The sequence below is a fragment of the Aquarana catesbeiana genome, linkage group LG11 (genome assembly GCF_042186555.1).
Source record: "Aquarana catesbeiana isolate 2022-GZ linkage group LG11, ASM4218655v1, whole genome shotgun sequence".
Classification (NCBI taxonomy): Eukaryota; Metazoa; Chordata; class Amphibia; order Anura; family Ranidae; genus Aquarana; species Aquarana catesbeiana.
In genome coordinates this window covers 237,303,663-237,330,002 of record NC_133334.1, presented here as the reverse complement: position 1 = coordinate 237,330,002, position 26,340 = coordinate 237,303,663, and the positions used below count along the sequence as shown (strand labels likewise).

Here is a 26,340-nt window from a genome sequence, read left to right as displayed (position 1 = left end):
GACCGACGGTGATGTCAAAATCACGCCTACGCCTCCGTGGCGTAAGTTCCGGGGTTTCCATAGAGACCGGGGACGCGGCTGTTTGTTGTGTCTTCCTGGTGTGATCGGCGTCTGCAGCAACATGGTGAGTGTGATCTCCCAGGGGAGCCGGCTGAGCGGTGTGTGCATAGAGCTGGGGGGAGGCTGTGATTATAGTCACACGATGGCGGGGTGTGTGTAATGGGGGAGCCGGCTCTGATCTCTCCTTACTATAGATGATGGAGAATTCCAGGGACGGTCTCAGGATTATTCCTGACAATCTTTTGTCCATAAAAGTGCCAGGATCACATAGTGACCCCTCTGTACCATGGACTGTCCATCTCTGTGTATGTGATCATCACCACTCTCATCATCTGTTACCCTCTATTCATTTATTACAGCGGAACTACACCCTCCTGTCCTTTACAGCCAAGGAAGCTGCCATCTTGGCCTCTGTTTTGATCAGCGGTTGCCATGGTGCTGACCCCTCTGTACCATGGAATGCCCATCTGTGTGATCAACAGAACTTCCATCATCTCTTATCCCCCATTCATTTATTAAAGAGGAACTAAACCCTCCTCTCTTTTACAGCCAAGAAAACTGCCATCGTAGCCTCTGTTTGATCTGCGGTTGCCATGGTGCTGCACATGTGATCAGCCATTTGATGGCTTGACAGTTCAGTTGAGAACTCAAAGAACTGTGACAGTTATCAATCACGGCATGCCTGGAATGTAACTGTTTTGGGAAACCGTTAAATTGATAGGTTTCTGCTTTAAAAGCGGAACTAAACCCATCCATTTTAACTTGACACCTTTGCATATCTCTCTCCTGTTCAATTGTGTAGCCCATCTGTTCTGTGACAATTCATGTAACAATACCTATGTGAACAATTGTGTATCTGCATCGCTTGTATTGTAAAAATTGAAATAAATATTTCCTTTCTTGTGAAAAAAAAAAAAAAAAACTATCAATTTTAAACTGCTTCCACAAACAGTTACATTTAATCCATGCCATGAATGATAACTGTCACAGTTGTTTGAGATCTCAACTGAACTGTCAAATGGCTGATCACATGTGCAGCACCATGACAACTGCGGATCAAACCGAGTCTACGATGGCAGCTTTCTTGGCTGTAAAAGAGAGGAGGGTTTAGTTCCTCTTTAACCACTTCCCTACCCGCGTATGTACATATGACGTCCACAGATGGGATCTCCCATCCTGGGTGGACGTCATATGACGGCCTCGGGTTCCCGGCCGCCTAGGGGGCGCGCGCGCGCGCGCCGCGTTGCTCGGGTCCCGGTGCCCGATGTCCACCGGGCACCTGCGATTGCCCGTTAACTGGGCCGGACCGTGGATCTCTGTGTGTAAACACAGAGATCCACGTCCTGTCAGCTCAGAGGAGAGCGATCTGTGTTCCCAGAACGGAGGAACACTGATCGGTCTCCTCCCCTTGAGCGTCCCCTCCCCCTACAGTTAGAAGCATTCCCTAGGAAACACATTTAACCCCTCCCCGCCCCCTAGTGGTTAACCCCTTCACTGCCTGTCACATTTACACAGTAATCAATGCAATTTTATAGCATTGATCGCTGTATAAATGTGAATGGTCCCAAAAATGTGTCAAAAGTGTCCGATGTGTCCACCATAATGTCGCAGTCACGAAAAAAAATTACGATCGCCACTATTACTAGTAAAAAAAAAAATAAATAAATAATTTTTTTTTAAAATGCCATAAATCTATCCCGTATTTTATAGACGCCATAACTTTTGCGCAAATCAATCAATATACGCTTATGAGGAAACTGAGGAAACTATTTGTTTTTTTAAAAAAAAATTGGGATATTTATTATAGCAAAAAGTAAAAAATATTGTGTTTTTTTTTCAAAATTGTCGCTCTTCTTTTGTTTATAGCGCAAAAAATAAAAACCGCAGAGGTGATCAAATACCACCAAAAGAAAGCTCTATTTGTGGGGGAAAAAAGGACGTCAATTTTGTTTGGGTACAACGTCGCACGACCGCGCAATTGTCGTTTAAAGTGCGACAGCACTGAAAACTAAAAATTGGTCTGGGAAGGAAGGGGGTGAAAATGCCCGGTATTGAACCGGTTAAAGTGGAGTTCTACCCAAAAAATTTAAATTAAAAGCCAGCAGCTACACATACTGTCTTATGGCTTCACGCCGGGAACCCTACTGCGCATGCGCGAGGCCCCGCTCCTCTCTCCTACTGGCCCGGCTACAGGGGGAGGAGGAGGAGGGAGCCTCGCGGTGATGTCACGGGCCACGGCCCGAACGTGGGAACAGGATACTTGTCAAAGATCCTATCCCCCCTGAAAGGTGCCATTTGTGGCACCGGAGGGGGAGAGGAGACAAATGAGCGGAAGTTCCACTTTTGGGTGGAACTCCGCTTTAATAAATGAATGAGGGATAAGAGATGATGGAAGTTCTGTTGATTACACACACAGATGGGCATTCCATGGTACAGAGGGGTCAGCAACATCAAACTGAGGCCAAGATGGCAGCTAACTTGGCTGTAAAGGACAGGAGGGTTTAGTTCTTCTTTAAAGCGGAGTTCCGCCTTGGGGGAAAAAAAATTAAAAGTCAGCAGCTACAAATACTGTAGCTGCTGACTTTTACTATATGGACACTTACCTGTCCAGTTAGCCCGCGATGTCGGCACCCCAGCCAATCTTCAGATCGACTATCAGGTGCAGCCACCGCTATTCTAGGTAAGGGAACCCGGTAGTGAAGCCTTTCGGCTTCACAGCTAATTCCTTACTGAGCATGAGTGAAGTGTGCTGCTCTTTCTGATTGGCCCAGTGGCGGAGGAAGGGGCCGTGGCCCAGTCTCCCGGAAGTGGGGAAGAGGACCTGTCGAACAGGTCCTCATTCGCCCCCCCCCCCCCCCCCTCCCGAAAGGTGCCAAATGTGACACCGGAGGGGGAGAGGAGACAAATGAGCGGAAGTTCCACTTTTGGGTGGAACTCTGCTTTAATAAATAAATGGGGGATGATGGAAGTTCTGCTGACCACACACAGAGATGGCCAGTCCTTGGCAACTCCTGATCAAACTGAGACCAAGATGGCAGCTTCCTTGACTGTAAAGGAAAGGAGGGTGTAGTTCTTCTCCCCCCCCCCCTTTAAGAAAAAGCACACAGGACGGTAGTTAAATTCAATGACAAGTGTCCTCTGTGCTGCTGGCTGCTCTGCCCAAAGCAGCTGCCCCTGGAGCCCGCGCTGCTCGCCGACTTTTTTTCAGCCGAGTTCCTCCACCTCCAGAATCTGGTGATGGCTGCTCGCTATTCGCTACTGTCACTTGTAAATACAGAAGCACTGCTCCTGTATTTAAAAAATTGACAGCGCTCTCCTCCCGATGGCCTTTAAGAACTCGCTCTGCTCTACAAAACACATCGTCCATTTCTTTGTGAGAGCAGAGGGGGGAGGGGGACTTGGATGTACACAGCTCACCCCTAAACCCTGCATTTCATACACAGATCACCCCTAAATCCTGCACACCATACATAGCTCACCCCTAAACCCTGTACTCTGTACACAGATCACCCCTAAACCCTGCATTTCATACACAGATTACCCCTCAATCCTGCACTCTGTACATAGAGCACCCCTCCACACTGCTCTACCACAGGCAGCATGACTAGTCATTTATTTCTAGCAGCCTGCCTTCGGGGATACTGCTCCTTTTGGGCTCTGTTCCTAGCGGCACTCAGTTAACCTTCATAGCTGTGTGTGCTCTGCTCATTGCTATTAGCAAGTCCTAGGAGTTTTCTGTCTATTGGCGGGTCCCCTCACCAATCCAGTCTATGGTGTGCAGGCAGTGAGGAGATGATGTGCTGTATCCTTCAGTTACCAATCAGTGAGCTGTATTGATGTGCTGTGACCTCTAGCAACAAATACATAAGTGGCAATGATGCACAGTAACCTCTAGCAACCAATCACTGAGCGGTAATAATGTGCAGTAACCTCTAGCAACCAGTGAGCGGTAAGCATGTAACCTCTAGCAACCAATGAGTGAGCAGTAAGCATGTAACCTCTAGCAACCAAGGATGTGGACTAACCTCTAGCAACCAATCGGTTAGCAGAAATGGTGTGCTGTAACCTTTAGCACCTATTCGATTAGTTGTAATGTGTGCTGTGACCTCTAGCATCCAGTCAGTGAGCAGTAATGATATGCTGCGACCTCTGGCAACCAATCGCTGCCTGACCTTAGAGACAGCCCTGCAGATATCCACTGGATTTCTGGCAGGATCAACAGTTTTTTTCAATTATTATTATTTAAAAAATATAACCAGTCCCTTTCAATGGTAAATATATCAGTCTAAAAGGCAACTGAATGAATGTCATTATTGGGGTTCACATACACTTTAAGTGATGAAAATAATTGGAAAAAAAAATAAAATGAACATTTAATCACAATTGTTAGAAATACTCAATTGTAAACATTTCTATATTTTCATTTACAGTCTGAGGTTGAAGAAACTTTGAAGAGGATTCAGGCTCAGAAAGGAGTCATTGGAACTATAGTAGTGAATTCTGAAGGTATGGTTATTTAAAGGGGAACACCGGTGAAACTGCTAAATACATAGTTTTCTCACACCTCTGCTGCACTACATAATCGGGGACTAGAAGAAAGGTGTGGAATCTCTTAACCACTTTGCCTCTCACACCTGTTCACCCCTATAGACCAGAGCAATTTTTACATTTCTGCTATGGACCTGTTTATTCGGCAATAACTTTGTCATTACTAAAGATTACATGGTAATACATACAGCGGGTAAAATAAGTATTGAACACGTCACCATTTTTATAGGTAAATATATTTTTAAAGGCGCTACCGACATAACATTTTCACCACATGTCAGTAACAACTCATGCAATCCATACATACATCCAAGCAATATAAATAAGTTCAGAAATGAAGTTAGTTGTAATAAAATGGAATGACACAAGGAAAAAGTATTGAACATGCTAATTGAAATGTATTTAATACTTCGTACAAAATCCTTTGTTGGAAATGACAGCTTCAAGACGCCTCCTATATGGAGAAACTAGTCTCACGTATTGCTTAGGTGTGATTTTGGCCCATTCTTCCACACAAACAGTCTTCCAATCTTGAAGGTTCCGTGGGCCTCTTCTGTGAACTCTGATCTTTAGTTATTTCCATAGATTTTCTATTGGATTCAAGACAGGTGATTGGCTGGGCCATTCTAGGAGCTTTATTTTCTTTCAGTGGAACCATTTTAGAGTTTCCTTGGCTTTGTGTTTGGGATCATTGTCTGCTGAAATGTCCACCCTCATTTCATCTTCATCATCCTGGTTGATGGCAGCAGGTTTTTATCAAGAATGTCTTGGTACATTTAGAATAGTGAGAGGCATGGGGGAATGTTGGGACTTTGTGTGAAGCACACCACCAGAAAAAAATGAATCAATTAGTATGTATTATTTAATGGTGCACATGGATGCATGTGGGACAATAAATGTGTGTGTATATGTGTTCCTTCATAGTATATATTAAATGTAGCCCAAACTCTCATATAGACATGATTGATTGCACACATGATATTGTAAAATTGATTCAAATTTGTTCAAGGTAGTCTCATAGTACACACATAATAGCTGTGACAATACATCGATCGAAAGCTCTACGCACATTTCGTGGATAACTTCCACTCATCAGGAGCAATTTGCGATATAGGTATGTCTGTAATGCAATATACATGCCAAATAGTATAGTAACTAAAATAACAGGGAGAGGGGGAACCACATCTTAATCCCAGCACTCTTACCTTAAGTGAGCTACAGTATTCAACAACATGGGTAGTATTGGTAGCTGGAGGCACTATGGGAACATCATCCCCAGAAACTGGTGGCGATAACTGCGGCAACACAGCGGTGAACAGAGAACAAGAAGTGGGCATCAATAGTGATTTCTTTCCCAATAAGTAACTGTGTTTGTAATAAGTGCTGAGTAAAGGCCCATAGTGCTTCTGTGGAAAAATTGTAAATAAAGTGTATCAGCAAAGTGACTACACAATAAATGGGGAAGCAGTTGTTGTCTCATATAAAGTCCCAACATTTTTATTTAATGAACATCGTGGTACATTTTTCCTCTCATCCCTCCTTCAATCCCATGAAGTTTGCCAGTACCATATGCTGAAAAACAGCCTCACACCATGATGTTCCCACCTCCAAACTTTACTGTTGGTATTGGGGTGTTTTTGGGGTGATGTGCAGTGCCATTTGACTTCCAAACATGGTGTGTATTATGGCATTCAAAGAGTTCAATTTTGGGCTCATCTGACCAGACTATATTCTCCCAGTATTTCACAGACTTATCTAAATGTTGTGCAGCAAACTTTAAATGAGCTTCAACATGCTTTTTGTTCAGCAAAGGAGTCTTGCGTGGTGGTCGTGCGTACAGGCCATGGCGGTTGAGTGTATTATTTGCTTTGAATTGTACCTACTTATTCCAGGTCTTTCTGAAGCTCTCTACAAGTCCTTGGCTCTTGGACAACTCTTCTAATAATTATTTTCACTCCTCTGTCAGAAATCTTGCAAGGAGCACCTGGTCATGGCCAGTTTATGGTGAAATTATGTTCTTTCCACTTCCGCATTATGGCCCCAAGAGTGCTCACTGGAACATTTTAGAAATCCTTCTGTAACCAATGCTATCGGTATGTTTTGCAACAATAAGGTTGTGAAGGTCTTGAGAGAGCTGTTTGCTTTTACCCATCATGAGATGTTTCTTGTGTGACACCTTGGTAATGAGACACTTTTATAGACCATCAGTTGAGACTGAACCAGCTGATATTAATTTGCACTGACAAGGGGCAGGATTGCTTTACTGATGGAATTCAGCTGGTGTCTTGGCTTTCCGTGCCTTTTTGCACCTCCCTTTTCTTCATGTGTTCAATACTCTTTTCCTGTGTCATTCCATTTTATTACACATAATATTGTATATTGTGTTTTTTTTTTTTTTTTTTTTTTTACCGCTTGACGGCCGGCTCAGGCCGGTATACGCCGGTATACGTCGGCAGAAGGGCACGTACACGCAAATTAATGTACCTGTACGTTGCCCTTAAGAAGCGGATTGCGGGCGAGTGCCGCCGGCGACACGCGCCTGCTGCGACCTCTGTGAGTGTGATCACGGGTCCCGCGGACTCTATGTCCGCGGGGATACCCGCGATCGTCTCACGGAGAGGAAGAATGGGGAAATGCTGATGTAAACAAGCATTTCCCCGTTCTGCCTAGTGACAGGACACTGATCACTGCTCCCGATAATTGGGAGCGGTGATCAATGTCATGTCACACATAGCCACGCCCCCCCCCCACAGTTAGAATCACTCCCTAGGACACACTTAACCCCTTCACTGCCCCCTAATGGTTAACCCCTTCACTGCCAGTGTCATTTACGCATGCATTTGTATAGCACTGATTGCTGTATAAATGACAATGATCCCAAAAATGTCCGATGTGTGCGATTTTACCAAAAATATGTAGAAGAATATGTATCAGCCTAAACTTAGGAAAAAAAAACTCTTTCCTATATTTTTTGGAGATATTTATTATAGCAAATAGTAAAAAATAATGCTTTTTTTTTTTTTTTTTTCAAACTAGTCGCTATTTTTTTGTTTATAGCGCAAAAAATTAAAACTGAAGAGGTGATCAAATACCATCAAAAGAAAGCTCTATTTGTGGGGAAAAAAATTACATCAATTTTGTTTGGGAACCACGTTGCACGACCATGCAATTGTCAGTTAAAACGACGCAGTGCCGAATCGCAAAAAGTGCTCTGGTCTTTGGCCAGCCAAATGGTCCGGGGCTTAAGTGGTTAAGGACAAAGGCTTTCTTTTAATGACATTGTTTTACAAGATTTTTTTCCCCACAATCCTTGGACAATAAAATATGAAAAAACTAAACAAGCTTACTTTTTTTTTTTTTTTTTCTTTTTGAGCAGTGCTGGTTTGCAAAGAGTGTTACTGCGCATAAAAAATGCATATTTTATTCTGTATTTTTTCTAAAAAGGTTCTGCTATTATTGCATGTTTGCTGCATGTAGGCAGCTGAATGAGCTGCTCTAGACACAATGTGTGTTGACGCATAAAAAAAACCCGCAAAAAATAAGCGAGCGGAAACAAGCATTCCTGCTACTATCAGGTGTGAATGGGGACTTAAGGGGTCTCCACTTTGGATGTAGGAGAAACGGAGAAACCTTTTGGACAGCGGCATTACTAGTCTGAGGTAAAGGCAATGATGCACTAGCAGATTTAGATGGACTTCATAAGAAATGAAAACCGGACTCCCAACTAAGGCTGGTCATACATTATACAATGTCCCTGTACAAGTTTCCCTTAGCTTTACCAAAACTATTTAATATGAGGTCAAACCTAAACAACTGGCTGCATTTGCAGACGATATACTATTCTATATCTCCAACCCTCATATTTCTATGCCTTGCCTACTGAAAGTGCTAAAAGAATATGGTGACCTTTCCAACTTTAAGATTAACCCAGGTAAATCGGAGGTATTAAACATAAATGTAAGTGCAAAAGACGAACATGGCCTGCAGCAGGAGTTCCCGTTTCCATGGAGAAAGACGGAAATAAAGTATTTAGGGATAAAACTAATGACATCCTTGGGGAAAATCTACCAAGCAAATTACATCCCATTGTTGGAGGAACTAAAAATCGAAATAAAGAGAATAGCAGCACGATTGCCCGGATCAATGCTATAAAGCTGATAATCTTACCTAAAATTCTTTATAAGTTCCAGATGCTCCCCATATATATTCTCCCAGCATATTTCAGAGTTATAAAAACTCTGAAAACAAAACTAATTTGGCAAAATAATGCTGCGTACACACAAGCGGAATTTCCGTCAGAGTCCGATGGGAGCTTTTCATCGTATATTCCGCCCGTGTGTATGCCCCATCGGACTTTTTCTGTGGAAAATTCGGACAGACTTGGATGGAGAACATGTTCTATATTTTTCCGACGGAACAAATTACTATCGGAAAAAACGCTTGTCTGTATGCTGTTTTAACACACCAAAAACGAAGCATGCTCTGAAGCACATACGAGACGGAAGCTACTGGCCTTCCATTTTCTAGTCCCGTCGTACGTGCTGTACGTCACCGCGTTCTGGACGGTCGGAATTTGGTGTGACTGTGTGTATGCAAGACAGCTTGGGCGGAATTCCGTCGGAACAACCTTCAGAGTTTATTCCGACGGCAGAACCAGTTGTGTGTACAGGGCATAAGAAACCCAGAATAGACCTAGCAATCTTACAGAAAGAAAAAAGCCAAGGAGGATTAAGTGTACCAGACTTTAAAAAATACTACGAGGAGGTTCTATTAACACGTATGGTGGAATGGCGTAAATTGAAGAGTGCGAAAAGATGGGTAAAAATAGAACACACAATGGCAGACACGCAGGTAGCCTCCCTGACGGTAATCCCGAGTGTGGCTCGGGGTTAAAATTCAGTCCCATTAGTGGTAACCCTGAGCCGCATTCGGGATTACATTGCAGGATCCTGGTAGCGGCGTTACTTACCTTGTCCCCAGGATCCTGCGATGTCCCCCACTGTGTCTGCAGGCTCTGTCTCCTTCGAAGCCTCTCCGTGCCAGGCTCCGTTCCCTGCGAGTGTCGCGACGCACGGGGGCGGAGCCTGGCGGCAAATTCAAAAAAATTTACAAATCATAACACAGTACTGTAATCTTACAGATTACAGTACTGTATGAAATGATTTCACATCCCTTTTGTCCCCAGTGCTTTGGCCCATGCCATGCATGCAGTTTTATATTATATATACTGTTCTTTCTGCCTGGAAACTGGAGATTGTCCATAGCAACCAAAAAGTGTCCCTTTATGTCAAAAGTGGCTTTAGATCAGCTAGAAAACAGCGATAGTAAATTAGAACACTTGCAGAATTGAGCGATAGTGAATCGTGGGGAAATTTATTTTATTTTTTTTTTTTTTTTAATTATTTATATTTATTTATTATATTATAATTTATGTTTTTGTGTTTCAAACTTCATCATACCCGGGATATCTACTAGACTCTTGTTTGGGCAGATTCAAGTGTGTTATTGTTAAGAATTACAGGCCTACAATATAAAACGCCAAATTTCCATGCAAAATAATTGTACCGCTTTCAGCACCTAAAATCCGAAATAATCATACCGCCAGGGAGGTTAAGGAGAAACATTTGGACACCACTACATAATGGGGCACTAGGAGGAAACGCACATACACTGACAAGGAATGTAATTAGGGGATGGGACTGGTTACACAAACAAAATAAATGGGACTATAATTCCCCATTAATAGCACTAAAAGAAAATAATTATTTTGCACCAGGGAAAAGATTGATAGGTGGGAACTGGATTAAAAAAGATAATGTACAACTACGAGACATAACACATAAGGGGAAAATTTATATTCACTACAAGAATTAAAAATGAAAATATTTGAAATTAATGAATGCCGGTACTTCCAGCTCAAGTATTTTGTGGCAGCACTACCTCACCCGGTGAGAGGAGGAGAAGATCTGACAGCATTTGAGCGAGAATGTTCAATGGAAAAAGCCCGTGGGGGTATCTCGAGGATCTACAAAATCCTTATGGAGGGAAAGGAGCTGGAATTCCTGACATATATAAAAAATTGGGAGAGGGAAATAGGGAAGCGAGGAAAGAACCAAGAAGTAGGGAAAATTATGAGACTGGTACAAGGATCATCAGTAAATATCAAGGCAGAAATGAACTATAAGTGCATAACTAGGTTGTATAGAACCCCGGACATAATAGGAAAATACCAAACGGGACAAACAAGGAAGTGTTGGAGAGGATGTAAACAAACGGGAACCATGGCCCATATTTGGTGGAGCTGCCCTAAGATTAGAACATACTGGAGGGAAATATTGGGGTATATTAAGGAGATTACTGGCATGGATCTGCCCGAGGAACCCTGGACATGCCTATTTCATGAGGTGGATATCCCAATAAAAGAATATAGAAATTCAATGATTATACATCTGAACACCGCGAAAAACCTGATCCTGAAAGAATGGAAGTTGATAGCCCAAAAATAAGAGAATGGTTTGACAAAATAGAAAAGATATACAGTATGGAAGGTCTTAGATACTGACAAGAGGAAGGAAGAGAGGGATTTACCAAAAGATGGGAAAAGTGGGAATTGTTTAAACTAAACTATTACTGAGGTAAATAGGACTGGGAGATGAGGAGTGAGTAGTCCGGGGGGGGGTTTTAGAAGGGGAGGAGGGAGGGGAGGGGTTAGTTGAGGCGGGCAAGGGGGAAAAGGAGACTTTGGTATTGTGAATAATATGTTAATGGATAATTTTATCCTGTACTATGGAGGAAATGTAGTTCCTTTTATGTATGATAAAATTTGAAAAATAAAGAATAAAAAGAGAAAAAACCTAAACCCTTTCAATTTGTATGCATTTAGGAAGGCCCTTGTATTACATAGTTGAAGGTAAGTCTAAAGGAAATTGTATATGGCCAGCTTAACGCATTTTTAAAGAGGAACTTCAGTTAGTATTTGTAGCTGCTGACTTTTAACTATTAACTGCCAACTTTTAATAAAAGACACTTGGAGCCCTTTTACACTGAGCCATGGGAAGTGTTAGCAATAATTTCCGCTAGTATTTGGTAGCTTTACCGCTGTTTTAGCTATGCTATTCGGCCACTAGCAGGGAGCTTTTCACCCCCACTAGCGGCTCAAGAAAGGGTTAAATGTGCCCGTGTATCGCCGCTGCTGAATCGCTTTGCAGGCGCATCGGCAGCGGTGCCCATTCATTTCAATGGGCAGGGGGCGGTGGAGGAGCGGTGTATACACCGCTCCTCCACTGCCCTAAAGATGCTGCTTGCAGGACTTTTTAACGTTCCAACCAGCACATCACCCCAGTATGAAAGCACTCGCGCTTTTACACTGGGGCTGCAGGGGAGGCATTTTTCAGGTGCTTTACAGGTGTTATTTTTAGCCCTTTAGCACCTAAAAAACGCCTCCAGTGTGAAAGGGGTCTAACTCTTACCATGGATCCAGAGCTGTCGGCATCCAGGCCCGTTCTTTGCTGCTCTTTGGGTCCCTGGCACCACCATATTAACTGTAGGAAACCGTCTGTGACCTCCTGCAGCTTCACACTGTGCATGGGTGAGCTGCTCTGCGCTCTATGAATGGTCACACAGTCTTTGTTGACCTGTGATGTGCCCCAGGAGGTTGTGGGCTGTGGGGAGGCCAACTTCCATCTCGGATTGCCTAGGCTAGTAATGGCGAACCTTGGCACCCAAGATGTTTTGGAAATTAATTTCCCATGATGATCATGCGCTTTGCATTGTAGTGGAGCATCATGGGAAATGTAGTTCCAAAACATCTGGGGTGCCAAGATTTGCCATCACTGGCCTAGGCCAACCGAGAGGGAGTGGGGACCTACCAACTAGGTACCGACTCCCAAAATAATAAAAAAAAAAAGTTACCATTAATGGCAGAAGAGGAGGATGAACCACAGGAAGGTCTGCTCTAAGTGAAGTTCTGTTTTAAGCTGTTACAGCAGACCATTTAATTTTCCTTTTGGGATACAGATTTTAAATAAATAAAAGATGACCATTGTATGCACCCTTACCAGTGTGCCCTTTTGCTGGACAGCGTGGTCTGTTAAAGAAACTTAAAAAGTTGAACTTACTGGCTGGATCACCAGGTCAAAATAATAAATAAAGTAAAAAAAAAAAATACTCAGGCCTATATTTAAAGTGGAATAAAAAAAGGAAGTGCTGACAAGCAGGATTTTAATGACAGAATAGGCTCTATGTTGGTCTCTTCTGTCATAAACTCTTCTCCTTCCCTGTCACAATGTGCAGCTCAGCATACATTTATGGCACCTCTCTGTGCCATGATGATGTGATTCCCGAGCGCACCTGTGGGCGTAACGTTGTTGCAGCCAAAGATTCTGAACCTAGAAGGACGACCGGGAGAAGATGACAGCATACGTGACTGATGGAGTAATGACATCACAGCACTGGAGGGGATTGCATGCCATGTAAGTCTGTCATAATGTGCATACTAGTACATTATGGCTACAAGTTCTTGGCACCCAATAGAAAAATAAGGGTGGAGATTTAATTCTGCTTTAGGCTCTATTCACACTTGTCATGCGACTTTGGACACACAGGGGTTGATTTACTAAAACTGGAGAATGCAAAATCTGGTTCAGCTCTGCGTAAAAGCTTAAAGGGTAACTCCACTTTCGTGGGGGAAAAAAAGAATATGGCGCATTTGATTGCGACACTAATCATTTTGTAATTGATTGTTATTAAAAATTACCTTTCCTTTTCAATCTGCAGCCACTGTAATTTTCTGAGAATACGTTGCAATATGGCTACCTGGAGTAGTTCTGTACACAGAAGGTGTACTGACCACTCCCCAGAAACATCATTTCCTGCTTGTGTGATTGGCTCACCAATTCTTTCAAAGATACAAGTCTGTCTAAGATACAAGTCAGATTTTATGCAGCCCCTGCAACAAAAATGTCTTTTTTTTAAAGATAATTTTAATAGGAACCCACCAAAAGGGATGCAGGCCTATCAGATTTCCTCATTGGTGCCCTGTAGCGCCACACCTGACAGTTAATTATGAAACCACTTCCATTAGACCCACTCAGTACAGAGGCACAGACAAACGCACAGGGATTTCTTCAGAATAACAAAAGGTAGGAATCTGCAACAAAGTTTGTTATAATCCTTGCAATGTACATAGATCACCCAGAGGGAAATGTTTTTTTTCTCAACAAAAGTGGAGTTACACTTTAATTGAACAAGTTGAAATTAGAAGCTGATTGGCTACCATGCAGAGCTGCGCCAGATTTTGCGCTCTCCAGTTTTAGTAAATCAACCCCATAAAGTCGCATGACAAGTTGCAGCCCATATATTTTAATGGAAGCCATTCAAATCTATGCAACTTAAAATTGCAGCAACTTTAAAAAGTTTTCTACACTACTTTGATGCTACTTTCGTGCAACTTGAGTGCCATAGACTGCAATGTAAACTCTCAAAGGTCGCATGAAAGTCACATCCTAAAGTGATACTAAAGTCTTGCTTTTATTTTCTTTAAAATAACCAACATGTTATACGAGCCTGCTTCTGTGCAATGGTTTTGCACAGAGCAGACCAGATCCTCCTCTTCTCGGGTCCCATGCCCTCCCTCCTGGCCCCCCTCTCCTGTCGAGTGCCCCCGTAGCAAGCAGCTTGCTATGGGGGCACCCGAGCTGCAGCTCCGTGTGTCCATTCAGACACGGAGCCCTGGTTCGGCCCCACCCCCTATCTATCCTCATTGGCTAATTGACTTTGACAGCAGTGGGAGCCAATGGCACCGCTGCTGTGTCTCAGCCAATATGAAGGGGAGTCCTGGGTGGCCGAGGCACTTGTACACATCGCTGGATCGAGATAAGGCTTAGGTAAGTATTAGAGGGGCTGCTGCATACAGAAGGTTTTTTATCTTGATGCATAAAATGCATTAAGATATAACCTTCTGCCTTTAGAACCACTTTAATGTTATCAATGCGACAGTTGTGCAACAGTCAAAGTCAGCAGCCAAAGTTGCATCCAAGTCGCAATGGAAATGGCATGACTTTGGAGTCACACAAGTGTGAATGGAGCCTTAAGGATTGGAAAGCTGAGTGGTAATTAGTATGATTGCTCCAGATGATGGTTAACTGGCCTCTGTAGCAATCATACTAATTACCCCAAAAAATTTATATAAGAATCTAAATAAAATAAATCTGGATCTTATCATTTTTTTTTTTTTTTTTTTTTTTTTTTTCACACCCAGCCCCTTCCTCAGCACTGTATAATCAGGCAGGTGACGGCCATATTTCATGATTCAGCTTTACAGCTTCCTGTATAAACTGCCTCTCCACCGAACCGTGAATTAGAATGGTAATAAAGCAGACAATCGTTGGCCACCAGCTTTCATTTCACTTTGCATAGTCATTGTGTCTGATTATCTTCTTCATCATACTTTTATAGCATGTGTACACATATTCAATAATGCAGTGTAAGGAACACTTGTTTGCACAGTACAGTAAGACGTAGATTCTCATCTGTTCCTATAGGTTACTGCCATATGAACATTACTGCAACTCTTATTTAACAAACCTTTTTTGAATTGACGTTTTGGCTAAATTTACATTTTCCTTTTTTGCTTTATATTGGCAATATTTCTGGTTGGAAAGACTTATGACGCGTACACACGGTCAGACTTTCCGATGTAAAATGTGCGATTGGAGCTTGTTGTCGGAAATTCCGACCGTGTGTAGGCTCCATCGAACAGTTTCCATCAGAATTTCCGTCGCTCAAAATTTGAAATCTGGTTCTCAAATTTTCCAACAACAAAATCTGTTTGCGTAAATTCCAATCGCGTGTACACAATTCCGACGCACAAAGTGCCACGCATGCGCAGAATCAAGCAGAAAAGCCGCACTGGCTATCGAACTTCATTTTTCTCGGCTCGTTGTACGTCACCGCGTTCTTGACGTTCGGAATTTCTGACAAGATTTGTGTGACCGTGTGTATGTAAGTTTAAGCCGACATCCGTCGGAAAAAATCCATGGATTTTGTTGTCGGAATGTCCGATCAATGTCCGGTCGCGTGTATGGGGCATTACACTCGCAGCCCATTGTAACAGCAAAGAAAAGGAAAAAAACATTTTTACTTACCTGGTTGTGGTTTGCAGTCTTTAAAGTGGAACTGAACCTAAACGAAACTCTTATATTGTCAATTTCATCACGGGCCACATCAACATTATGGTTGCCCTACAAAAGGCCAGTTGTGTCTGTAAAAATAGATGTCCAGAGCCCCCCACCCACCCTTATATCAGATGTCAAGATCCTCCCCACCATCAGAATTTTTAAGAGTCCCCCACCCTTCCTTACATCACCGTGCACCCCCTTTTCTTGTGCTGCTACTAGGAAGGAGCTGGGGTGGAGCTGGGAAGCAGAAAGTGCAGGGTCTGGAGAAGGACTAGAGGAGGGCTGGAGTCTAATGAATGCTGAGACCAGGGGAGGCATAGACAAGGGGCTGCTACAGCTGCGCAGGATCTGTAGGAGGAGGGGTGAGGAGATGAGCCTCTCTACGGCTGCACAGTTCTGGGGGAGGAGCTCTTTACATCTGCATGGTAAAGTGCAGGATATGGTGGAGAAGTTCTGTCGTCCTCTCTGCTGAGACAAGGTGGGGTCAGAGATGAGGGGGGTGCTGTACCTGGCAAAGAGGTTTGAGGGCAACATAAACCACTAGCTGACCAGCTCATGCAGAGATACTGCGGCAGGTCGGCACTCCTGCGCGAATCGACGTACCTGAACGTCAGTCTGTACAAGGAGGATAGCGGGCGTGCGTGCGCCTGCGGACTCTGTCTCCCGCGATCATGGTGAGAAGAGGCAGAACGGGGATCTGTCTTTGTAAACAAGGCGATTGCCCGTTCTGCCAGTTGACATGACAAAGATCTACTGTTCCCAGTGATCTGTCATGTTCCAGTGAGCCCATCCCCCCCCCCCCCTACAGTTAGAACACACCCAGAGAACACACTTAACCCCTTGATTGCCCCCTAGTGTTGACCCCTTCCCTGCCAGTGTCATTTTTACATTGATCAGTGCATTTTTATAGCACCGATCAATGTAAAAATGTCACTGGTCCCCAAAATGTGTCATTTGGGGTCAGATTTGTCCACCGCAATGTCGCAGTCCTGCTAAAAATCACAGATCGCCGCCATTACTAGTAAAAACCATTAAAAAAAAAGTCCTTAAATCTATCACGTAGTTTGTAGAAGCAATAACTTTTGCACAAACCAATCAATATACGCCTATTGCTATTTTACCAAAAATATGTAGAAGAATTATATATTGGCCTAAACTGATGAATACACCCTTTTTTATTTTTTTTGCATATGTATTATAGCAGTAAGTAAAAAAAAAAAAAAAGTTTTGTTATTTTTTCAAAAATTGTTGGTCTTGTTATATAGCGCAAAAAAAAAAAAAAAAAAAAAAAAAAAAAAAAAAAAACGCAGAGGTGATCAAAAAGCTCTATTTGTGGGTAAAAAAGGACATCGATTTTGTTTGGGTACAGCGTCGCACGACCGCGCAATTGTCAGTTAAAGCGGCGCAGTGCCGTATTGCAAAAAATCATTAAGGGGGAAAATCATTAAGATCATTAAGGGGGAAAATCCTTCCCTGGCTGAAGTGGTTAAATAGTCTGGCCGGCTAGATTTGACCCATGGGCATTGTGTTTGATGCATGTGCTTTAGAGCCAAGGAAGATTCCATCTTGGCCTTTTCTGTAGCTGCCATGGTGCTTTGCATGTGATCAGTTATGACACCAGCCATTTGATGGCTTGACAGTTCAGTTTAGGGCACAGGCATCTGTGACAGTTATCATTCTTACCATACCTTGAATGTAACTAGTTTGAGAAACAGTTCAATTAATGAGTTTAGTCCTACTTTAAAGTGGTGTTCCGGCCGAAATTATACTTTTTAAATAAAAATACCCCTATAATACACAAGCTTAATGTATTCTAGTAAAGTTAGTCTGTAAACTAAGGTCTGTTTTGTTAGTTTATAGGAGTAGTTTGTTATTTTATAAACTTACAGCAGGCCATGGCCATCTTAAGTGTGGGCATCTGAAGCCAGACTGTATTTCTTCCTGGATCTCATCCTTACAGATCTCACACATGCTCAGTGCAGCACCAGCAGTGTAATAGGTTTCAGGTCAGGTTTCCATAGCAACGGCAGTTTAAGAGGAAGTTGCCGCCCCTTCCCAGAAGGCATTGCAAACAGGAAATGATACGATGGGCCGTGGCCAGGGAGGAGGAAGTGAAAAATGAATACAGCAGATATACAGTAGGTGCTGAGAAAAAAAATAAAAAAATATCCAATTTGTTTACAGTGCACAGTTTAGTGAGGGATGCTGAAGAGTTGTAAAAGTGGGTGGAACTCCACCCCCCCCCCCCCCGTTCAAAAAGCAAATACCGTATGTACTACATTAGCAGATGGAAAGAAAGACAGTTCTTACATGACCCAGTTTGTCTTGTACTTTTTCAACACTCCTGGCCAGCATTAACCAATCTGGAGTTGTCTGTTTTAAATCTGATTGGTTAACGTGAGCTTCTGCAAGTTGCACATGTCATTACTTTTCGTAATGCCTTGTTGGTTACACCTAAACGAGGATCCATATTAATGACTGAATTTATTTTCCAGGTATTCCAATTAGGACTACTCTAGATAATTCCACCACAGTTCAGTATGCCGGGCTTCTTCACCAGTTGTCTATGAAAGCTAGAAGTACGGTACGAGATATCGACCCTCAAAATGATCTGACATTCCTCAGGATTCGTTCAAAGAAGCATGAAATTATGGTTGCCCCAGGTACTGCTAGAACTGGCCGATCTGGTTTTAATTGTTTGCTCATCTGCTCAGTCGAAATATTTACTAAATAATTCATTTGCAATCCTAATAATAGTCCACTGAGGTTATTTAAAGGGTAACTCCACTTTCATGGAGGAAAAAAAATAGCAAATAAAGTAAAATATAGCGTATACAATTGCGACACAAATCATATTGTGGTTGAATGTTATTTAAAATGTACCTTTCCTTTGCAATCTGCAGCTCTGTAATTTTCTGAAAATGCAATATGGCTACCTGGAGGTGTTCTGTGTACAAAATGTGTACAGAACGCCCCCCCAGGAAACATAATTTCTTGCTTGTGTGATTGACTCACTGATTTTCTCAGAAGTCTGCATTAAGATGCAAGTCAGATTTCCAGCACCCCCTGGAACAAAAATTTCATTTTTGGTGATAATACCCCCAATAGGAACATGTCTAAAGGGATGCAGGCTCAGCAGCTTTCCTCATTAGTGCCCTGCAGCCGCACAGCTGATTGATAATTATGAAACCACTCCCATTAGGTTCATTTTCCCACATAGGCACAGAAAAATACACAGGGATTTCTTCAGAATAACAAAAGGTATTAATCTGCAACAAAGTTTGTTAAAATCCTTGCAATGTACATAGATCACCCAGAGGGAAGTGTTTTGTTTTTTTCCCAACAGAAGTGGAGTTATGCTTTAATATTATGTATAGGCATCCATACAAACCTTTTTGTAATTTTTAACAGAACTCCACCCAAACTTTGTTTTTAGTTTTGAATTGAAATACCTGCTGAATTGTCATATTACAAAATAAATATTCCCTCACATCAAGAAAATGTTTGGTATGTATAAAAAGAATTATGCAGGATAAATTAGAACACTGAATTACAATGTGTATTCATTTGGTTAAAAATGGTTACACCATAGATGCGTATTGTGGCGGGAAATGGTCAGTCCTGCAGGACATCAACAGGAATACAAGGCTGCAGTAATTTGTGTCTCTGCTTCCTCCTACAAGACCATGACCAGCAGCCTCTTTGGATTTCCCAATCATTTATTTATTCTCTATTTTGAGGAATGAATTGGGGCATTTTGACACCCATATTTGCTGTTGCAATGGTCGTGCCATTTGAATATAACTAGCATTACTGCTGGAGTTATAACTACTAGTTAAATAACTAGTTATAAGCATAACTAGCTAAAAAAATTATATATGTGTGTGTGTGTGTGTGCGTGTGTGTTATATAATATAGTGTGTGTGTGTATGTATATATAATGTGTGTGTGTGTGTGTGTGTTATATAATATAGTATGTGTGTGTGTGTGTGTGTGTGTGTTATATAATATAGTGTATATGTGTGTGTATATATGTGTATGTATATATATATATATATATATATATATATATATATATATATATATATATATATATATATATATATATATATATATATATATATATATAATGTTTAATGTAGAAAAATGTAAAATAATGCATTTGGGTGGCAAAAATATGAATGCAATCTATACACTGGGGGAATTTGGGATGGAAAAGGACCTGGGGGTCCTAGTAGATGATAGACTCAGCAATGCCAAGCTGCTGCTAACAAAGCAAACAGAATATTGGCATGCATTAAAAAGGGGATCAACTCCAGAAATAAAATGATAATTCTCCCACTCTGCAAGACTCTGGTCCGGCCGCACCTGGAGTATGCTGTCCAGTTCTGGGCACCAGTACTCAGGAAGGATGTGCTGGAAATGGAGTGAGTACAAAGAAGGGCATCAAAGCTAATAAAAGGTCTGGAGGATATTAGTTATGAGGAAAGGTTGCAAGCTCTGAACTTATTCTCTCTGGAGAAGAGACGCTTGAGAGGGGATATGATTTAAATTTACAAATACCATACTGGTGACCCCACAATAGGGATAAAACTTTTTTGCGGAAGGGAGTTTAATAAGACGTGGCCACTCATTAAAATTAGAAGAAAAGAGGTTTAACCTTAAACTATGTAGAGGGTTCTTTACTGTAAGAGCGGCAAGGATGTGGAGTTCCCTTGACCATTCGTGAAAGAAACGCATTTGTGAGGTCAGGTATTGATGTTGGACGAGAACGCCTGGCTCACAGTCTCTGCTCCAATTTATCCCAAAGGTGTTCTATTTGTTGAGTTTTGGTTGAGTTAAGGACTCTGTGCAGGACAGACAAGTTCCCCCACCCCAAACTCACTCATCCATGTCTTTATGGACCTTGCTTTGTACACTGGTGTGCAATCATGTTGGAACAGGAAGGGGCCATCTCCAAGTTAGGAGCATGAAATTGTCCAAAATGTCTTGGTATGCGTTCCCTTCACTGGAACTAAGGGGCAAAACCCAACCCCTGAAAAACAAACCCACACCAAAATTCTCCCCTCCACCAAATGATTTAGACCAGTGCACAAAGCAGGGCAGCTTTTGAGTAGTATGACCGGGTGCCATTGATATCTCCCTGAGTAGAATAGTTCACAGCCACATTTCCTGCTTTCTGTAGTTTAGAAAAGGGAGCGTGACGTGCTAATGTCGTACTTCTTTCATTGAGTGGGTGTGATTTACACAGCACCCAACTGTGACCTGTGCACAGCCTTTGATTGGTGGCTGTGTGGTCATTATAAAGCAAAGGCTACCCCCCTGGGCACCACCCACTCTTTTATAGATCTTCCCTAGGTGTCTGGCCAAAGCATAATTTTAGACAGCAAATGATGACGTCACGAGGTAGAGAAATCATAAGTGCTGAAAAAAAACAAATAATAACTAAAAGCCTGTATAGCAGCTTTTTTGTGAATGGGGACAGGAATCTCAAATTGCAAAGTTGACCCTGAAGTTCAGCTGTATTATAGACAGGGTAAGCTTTGCGTTGTGAGAAGAGGTCATTTGCATTTCAGCACTAGTCTCTAATTATGTCTGTGCCTATCCTCTATAGTGCATCATGCTGGTTTACTGTTCATCACAAGTAGGAGTAGAAGAATTGCTTCATAGGAAACCAGCTTTTTTTCTTCTGATTCAGATCAATTAGCTACAACATGCTGAATAGTCGGTGGAGGAGTGGCCACACAGTAAAGAAAACATATTAATTATTTATGTTCTTCGCAGTGAAAGGTACACTTCAGTCAAACCTGAGAATCAATCCTTGAGATGCAAATGGCAGTCCAATTCAGGCATTTCTGTGCTTTACTAGTTTAACCCAATCCCATTCCTTGGTAGTCTGGACGCCCCTTTTTTAAAACTATTTGTAATGCAGGAGAGGTATTCCCAAACCACCACTGCAAGCGCCTTTGTCTTTCCTAAACAGCCTGATGTATCAAAGTACCTGCCGAATTTTCTCGTAGCCACGAGTAATAGTGGAGGTTCCCCCCCAGCCACGAGTAACAGTGGAGGTTCCCCCCCCAGCCACGAGTAACAGTGGAGGTTCCCCCCCCAGCCACGAGTAACAGTGGAGGTTCCCCCCCCAGCCACGAGTAACAGTGGAGGTTCCCCCCCCAGCCACGAGTAACAGTGGAGGTTCCCCCCCCCAGCCACGAGTAACAGTGGAGGTTCCCCCCCCAGCCACGAGTAACAGTGGAGGTTCCCCCCCCAGCCACGAGTAACAGTGGAGGTTCCCCCCCAGCCACGAGTAACAGTGGAGGTTCCCCCCCCAGCCACGAGTAACAGTGGAGGTTCCCCCCCCAGCCACGAGTAACAGTGGAGGTTCCCCCCCCAGCCACGAGTAACAGTGGAGGTTCCCCCCCCAGCCACGAGTAACAGTGGAGGTTCCCCCCCCAGCCACGAGTAACAGTGGAGGTTCCCCCCCCAGCCACGAGTAACAGTGGAGGTTCCCCCCCCAGCCACGAGTAACAGTGGAGGTTCCCCCCCCAGCCACGAGTAACAGTGGAGGTTCCCCCCCCAGCCACGAGTAACAGTGGAGGTTCCCCCCCCAGCCACGAGTAACAGTGGAGGTTCCCCCCCCAGCCACGAGTAACAGTGGAGGTTCCCCCCCCAGCCACGAGTAACAGTGGAGGTTCCCCCCCCAGCCACGAGTAACAGTGGAGGTTCCCCCCCCAGCCACGAGTAACAGTGGAGGTTCCCCCCCCAGCCACGAGTAACAGTGGAGGTTCCCCCCCCAGCCACGAGTAACAGTGGAGGTTCCCCCCCAGCCACGAGTAACAGTGGAGGTTCCCCCCCCAGCCACGAGTAACAGTGGAGGTTCCCCCCCAGCCACGAATAGTCGCGGACATTTCTTTAGCCTGCTGTCGGCTGAAAATGGGTCACAGAAGTGCAGAATGTCATCAGCTGAAAAATTATAGGGGGGGGGGGGGTTTGGTTCCACTTTAAAACGTTTAAAAGACCTTTTAACTGTAACCTTCTTTTTTTTTTTTTTTTTTCTTTTCAGACAAAGACTATCTATTGATCGTTGTACAAAACCCATCAGACTGACCAAAGCAATGGAGTGGTTATTCGTCGTCTTTATAATTTTCCTTCAAAGAAATGTGCATTTTTCTTAAATTAAAATCTTCACACAAATCTAATTATTATTATTTTTTATATATTGTGTGTATTGTTACTGGAGCGCCTTTTTTAGTAGTTACATTTCTCTCCAAATCCCTAATGTGAAACTATACCTTTAATGGAGTTTGTTTATTGGTCTTCACTGCTGGTCCTGCTTCCAGAAGATTGTGATCTTCCGAAACCCTTCTTTGGCAGTTGGAATTCGTTTTTAAATAGGCTCCATCTATTTGCTGCAGGCAAATGTATTGCATACAGCAGAGGAAAGAGATTGCTGAAGAAACTTTACAGTGGAAATTGAACATCAATGGGTTCCAGAGATTAGTAGACCTGCAGAATCTAGATGCTTGAATCACCTGCTGCTAAAGACTAAATAGACTTTGTGGACTTGGCCTTTAAGTAATTTATATTGACCACTTTGTACTTCACTTATAACTCTAGCCAAACTTTCTGGGAATAGGTAAAACCTTTTTCAAATATTTCTTTTTAAATTCATGGCGATCGGCAAGACAATTCACATTTCACAATTCAACGGCATGCTTTCTCAAAGAGTGTGGTCTTTCTGTAGTGCAACATCAACTACAGATGCACTGAACTTCGTATTTATGTCCGTCTCCTCATTTGTGAGATGTTTTCTTATTTCCTTTCTAGGTGACAGGTGTCAGATGGAAAATGAGACATCTCCTCTATAGGGACACAGATAGCATTTAATGTGACTCATGGGTCTTGAAGAAATGCCGGCACTTTGGTAGAATCCACAAACAGATAGCCTTTATTAAATAGAACAATGCATAAAATCCCTCTGTCCATATTTTATGCATTGTTTCATTTAATAAATGCTATCTGCGTGCGGATTCTCCTGAAGTGGCAGCATTTCTTCTAGACCCAGATTCTACAAGGCTTTTGGCAGCCGATTGCTCGAGCACCAGTGAACACACTTAACATGATTAGGGAGAGGAGGTAGCCATGTCGCGTGTCTTGTTTTCAGTTAACGTGACTCATCCCAGTCCTCTTGCTATTCCATTTAACAGTACAGGACTCGCTCGTAAGAGCTGTTCTAGGATCTTTATCATCCCCCCCCCCCGCTCTCTCCAGAGATCCCTAAATAGCAGCTCTGACACTCTGTGTAAAAATCCACTTTGCCTGCAGAATTCTGATTTGAATGTGTCTGTATTCAGTCTGCTAGAATACTTCTGGTTCTGTTATGACAGGCTTCCTTTTAAAGATGGAAAAATGCAACTGACTTATAAATGGGTTTTTTTTTTTTTTTTTTACTTGGTTCATACTACATATGTACATCATCTGGAGGATTTATTAAATAAAGTGCTCTTCTTATCAAGCTTTGGTTTTGTATTCCCTTTTTTAAATTTGATATGCCTATAGATACTGTGTGTGTGTCTGTGTGTAATGTATACCCAACCTAACACAATGTTTAAGTACTGTAATTCTGATGGAATTTGTTGTACAATACATAGATAAATGAACTAAAGGTGGTGATACATGGCAGGACTTTTGGCCAATTCTTGATGAACTATCAAAAATTTGCTCAGTGGGAGGCCTTCTTTGCCTTCTCCCAACTGACATCTCTCGAATTAAAAATCGAAGGAGCTGGGCAGAAAATTGGTGGACAATCAGTCCCTGATTCTAGATGGATGCAGACGCTATTTTTCTGACAATTTTCTGCCCAGCTCCTTCGAATGTTTTATGCCCCGTACACACGGTCGGACTTTGTTCGGACATTCCGACAACAAAATCCTAGGATTTTTTCCGACGGATGTTGGCTCAAACTTGTCTTGCATACACACGGTCACACAAAGTTGTCGGAAAATCCGATCGTTCTGAACGCGGTGACGTAAAACACGTACGTCGGGACTATAAATGGGGCAGTGGCCAATAGCTTTCATCTCTTTATTTATTCTGAGCATGCGTGGCACTTTGTCCGTCGGATTTGTGTACACACGATCGGAATTTCCGATAACGGATTTTGTTGTCGGAAAATTTTATCTCCTGCTCTCCAACTTTGTGTGTCGGAAAATCCGATGGAAAATGTCCGATGGAGCCCACACACGGTCGGAATTTCCGACAACACGCTCCGATCGGACATTTTCCATCGGAAAATCCGACCGTGTGTACGGGGTATTAGTCTTTTTTTGGCTACTGTGTATTTTAACAGTGCATAGGTATGGCTGTAAAAATACAATAGCTGCAGTAGGAGATTAGTCCATCTATGCTATTGGCTTTTTTTTTTTTTCAGTATCCAGACCAAATTAAAAACTTACAGCGGTGGGCGAACGTTTTTAGAATTACACAAATATTACGCTTCCTAATAAAAAAAAAGTCTGCTGCCTCAGTTTTTATGATAGCAATTTGCATACACTCCAGAATGTTGTGAAGAGTGATCAGATGAATTACAATTAATTGCAAAGTCCCTTTTTGCCATGAAATTTAACTTCATGCCATAAAAAAAAAACATTTCCACTGAATTTGTAAAGAAGGCTTCAGGGCGACCAAGAAAGTCCAGCAAGGGCCGGGACCATCTCCTACAGTTGATTCAGCTGCGGGATTGGGGCACCACCAGTGCAGAGTTTGTTTAGGAATGGCAGCAGGCAGGTGTGAGTACATCAGCACGCACAGTGAGGAGAAAACATTTGGAGGATGGCCTGGTGTCAATAAAGGCAGCAAATAAGCCACTTCTCTCCAGGAAAAACGACAGGGACAGACTGATATTCTGCAAACAGTACAGTGCATGAATTGGACTGCTGAGGATTGGAGTAAAGTAGTTTTTTCTGATGAATCTCCTTTCTGATTGGGGCATCTGAGAAAACATTGTCCGGAGAAGAAAAGGTGGGCTCTACCATCAGTCCTGTGTCATGCCAACAGTAAGGCATCCTGAGATCATTCATGTGTGGGGTTGCTTCTCAGCCAAGGGAGTGTGCTTGCTCACAATTTTGCCTAAGAACACAGTCATGAATAAAGAATGGTACAAAAACATCCTGCGAGAGCAACTTCTTCCAACCATCGAACAGTTTGGCGATGAACAATGCCTTTTCGAGCATGATTGAGCACCTTTTCCATAAGGCAAAAGTGACAACGAAGTGGCTTGGGAAACAAAACATTGCAATTTTGGGTCCATGACCAGGAAACTCCCCAGACCTTAATTCCATTGAGAACTTCTGGTCAATCCTCAAGAGGCGGGTGAACAAAAAACCCACAAATTCTGACAAACCCCAAGCATTGATTATGCAAGAATGGGCTGCCATCAGTCAGTATGTGGCCCAGAAGTTGATTGACAGCATGCCAGGGCGAATTGCAAAGGTCTTGAAAAAGAAGGGTCAACACTGCAAATATTGACTCTTTGCATAAACTTAATGTAATTGTCAAT

The 26,340-nt window shown here is 42.7% G+C and overlaps 1 protein-coding gene across 1 annotated transcript; it reads left to right on the top strand.

The window, feature by feature from the left end:
- DYNLRB2 (dynein light chain roadblock-type 2) lies at nucleotides 1-22,981 on the top strand. The gene is made up of 4 exons (XM_073605543.1): nucleotides 1-124; nucleotides 4,491-4,566; nucleotides 18,281-18,448; nucleotides 22,846-22,981. Exons 1-4 carry the CDS (start codon nucleotides 122-124, stop codon nucleotides 22,887-22,889), a joined length of 291 nt encoding a protein of 96 aa, XP_073461644.1. The 5' UTR covers nucleotides 1-121; the 3' UTR covers nucleotides 22,890-22,981.
- Nucleotides 22,982-26,340: the final 3,359 nt, after the last annotated feature.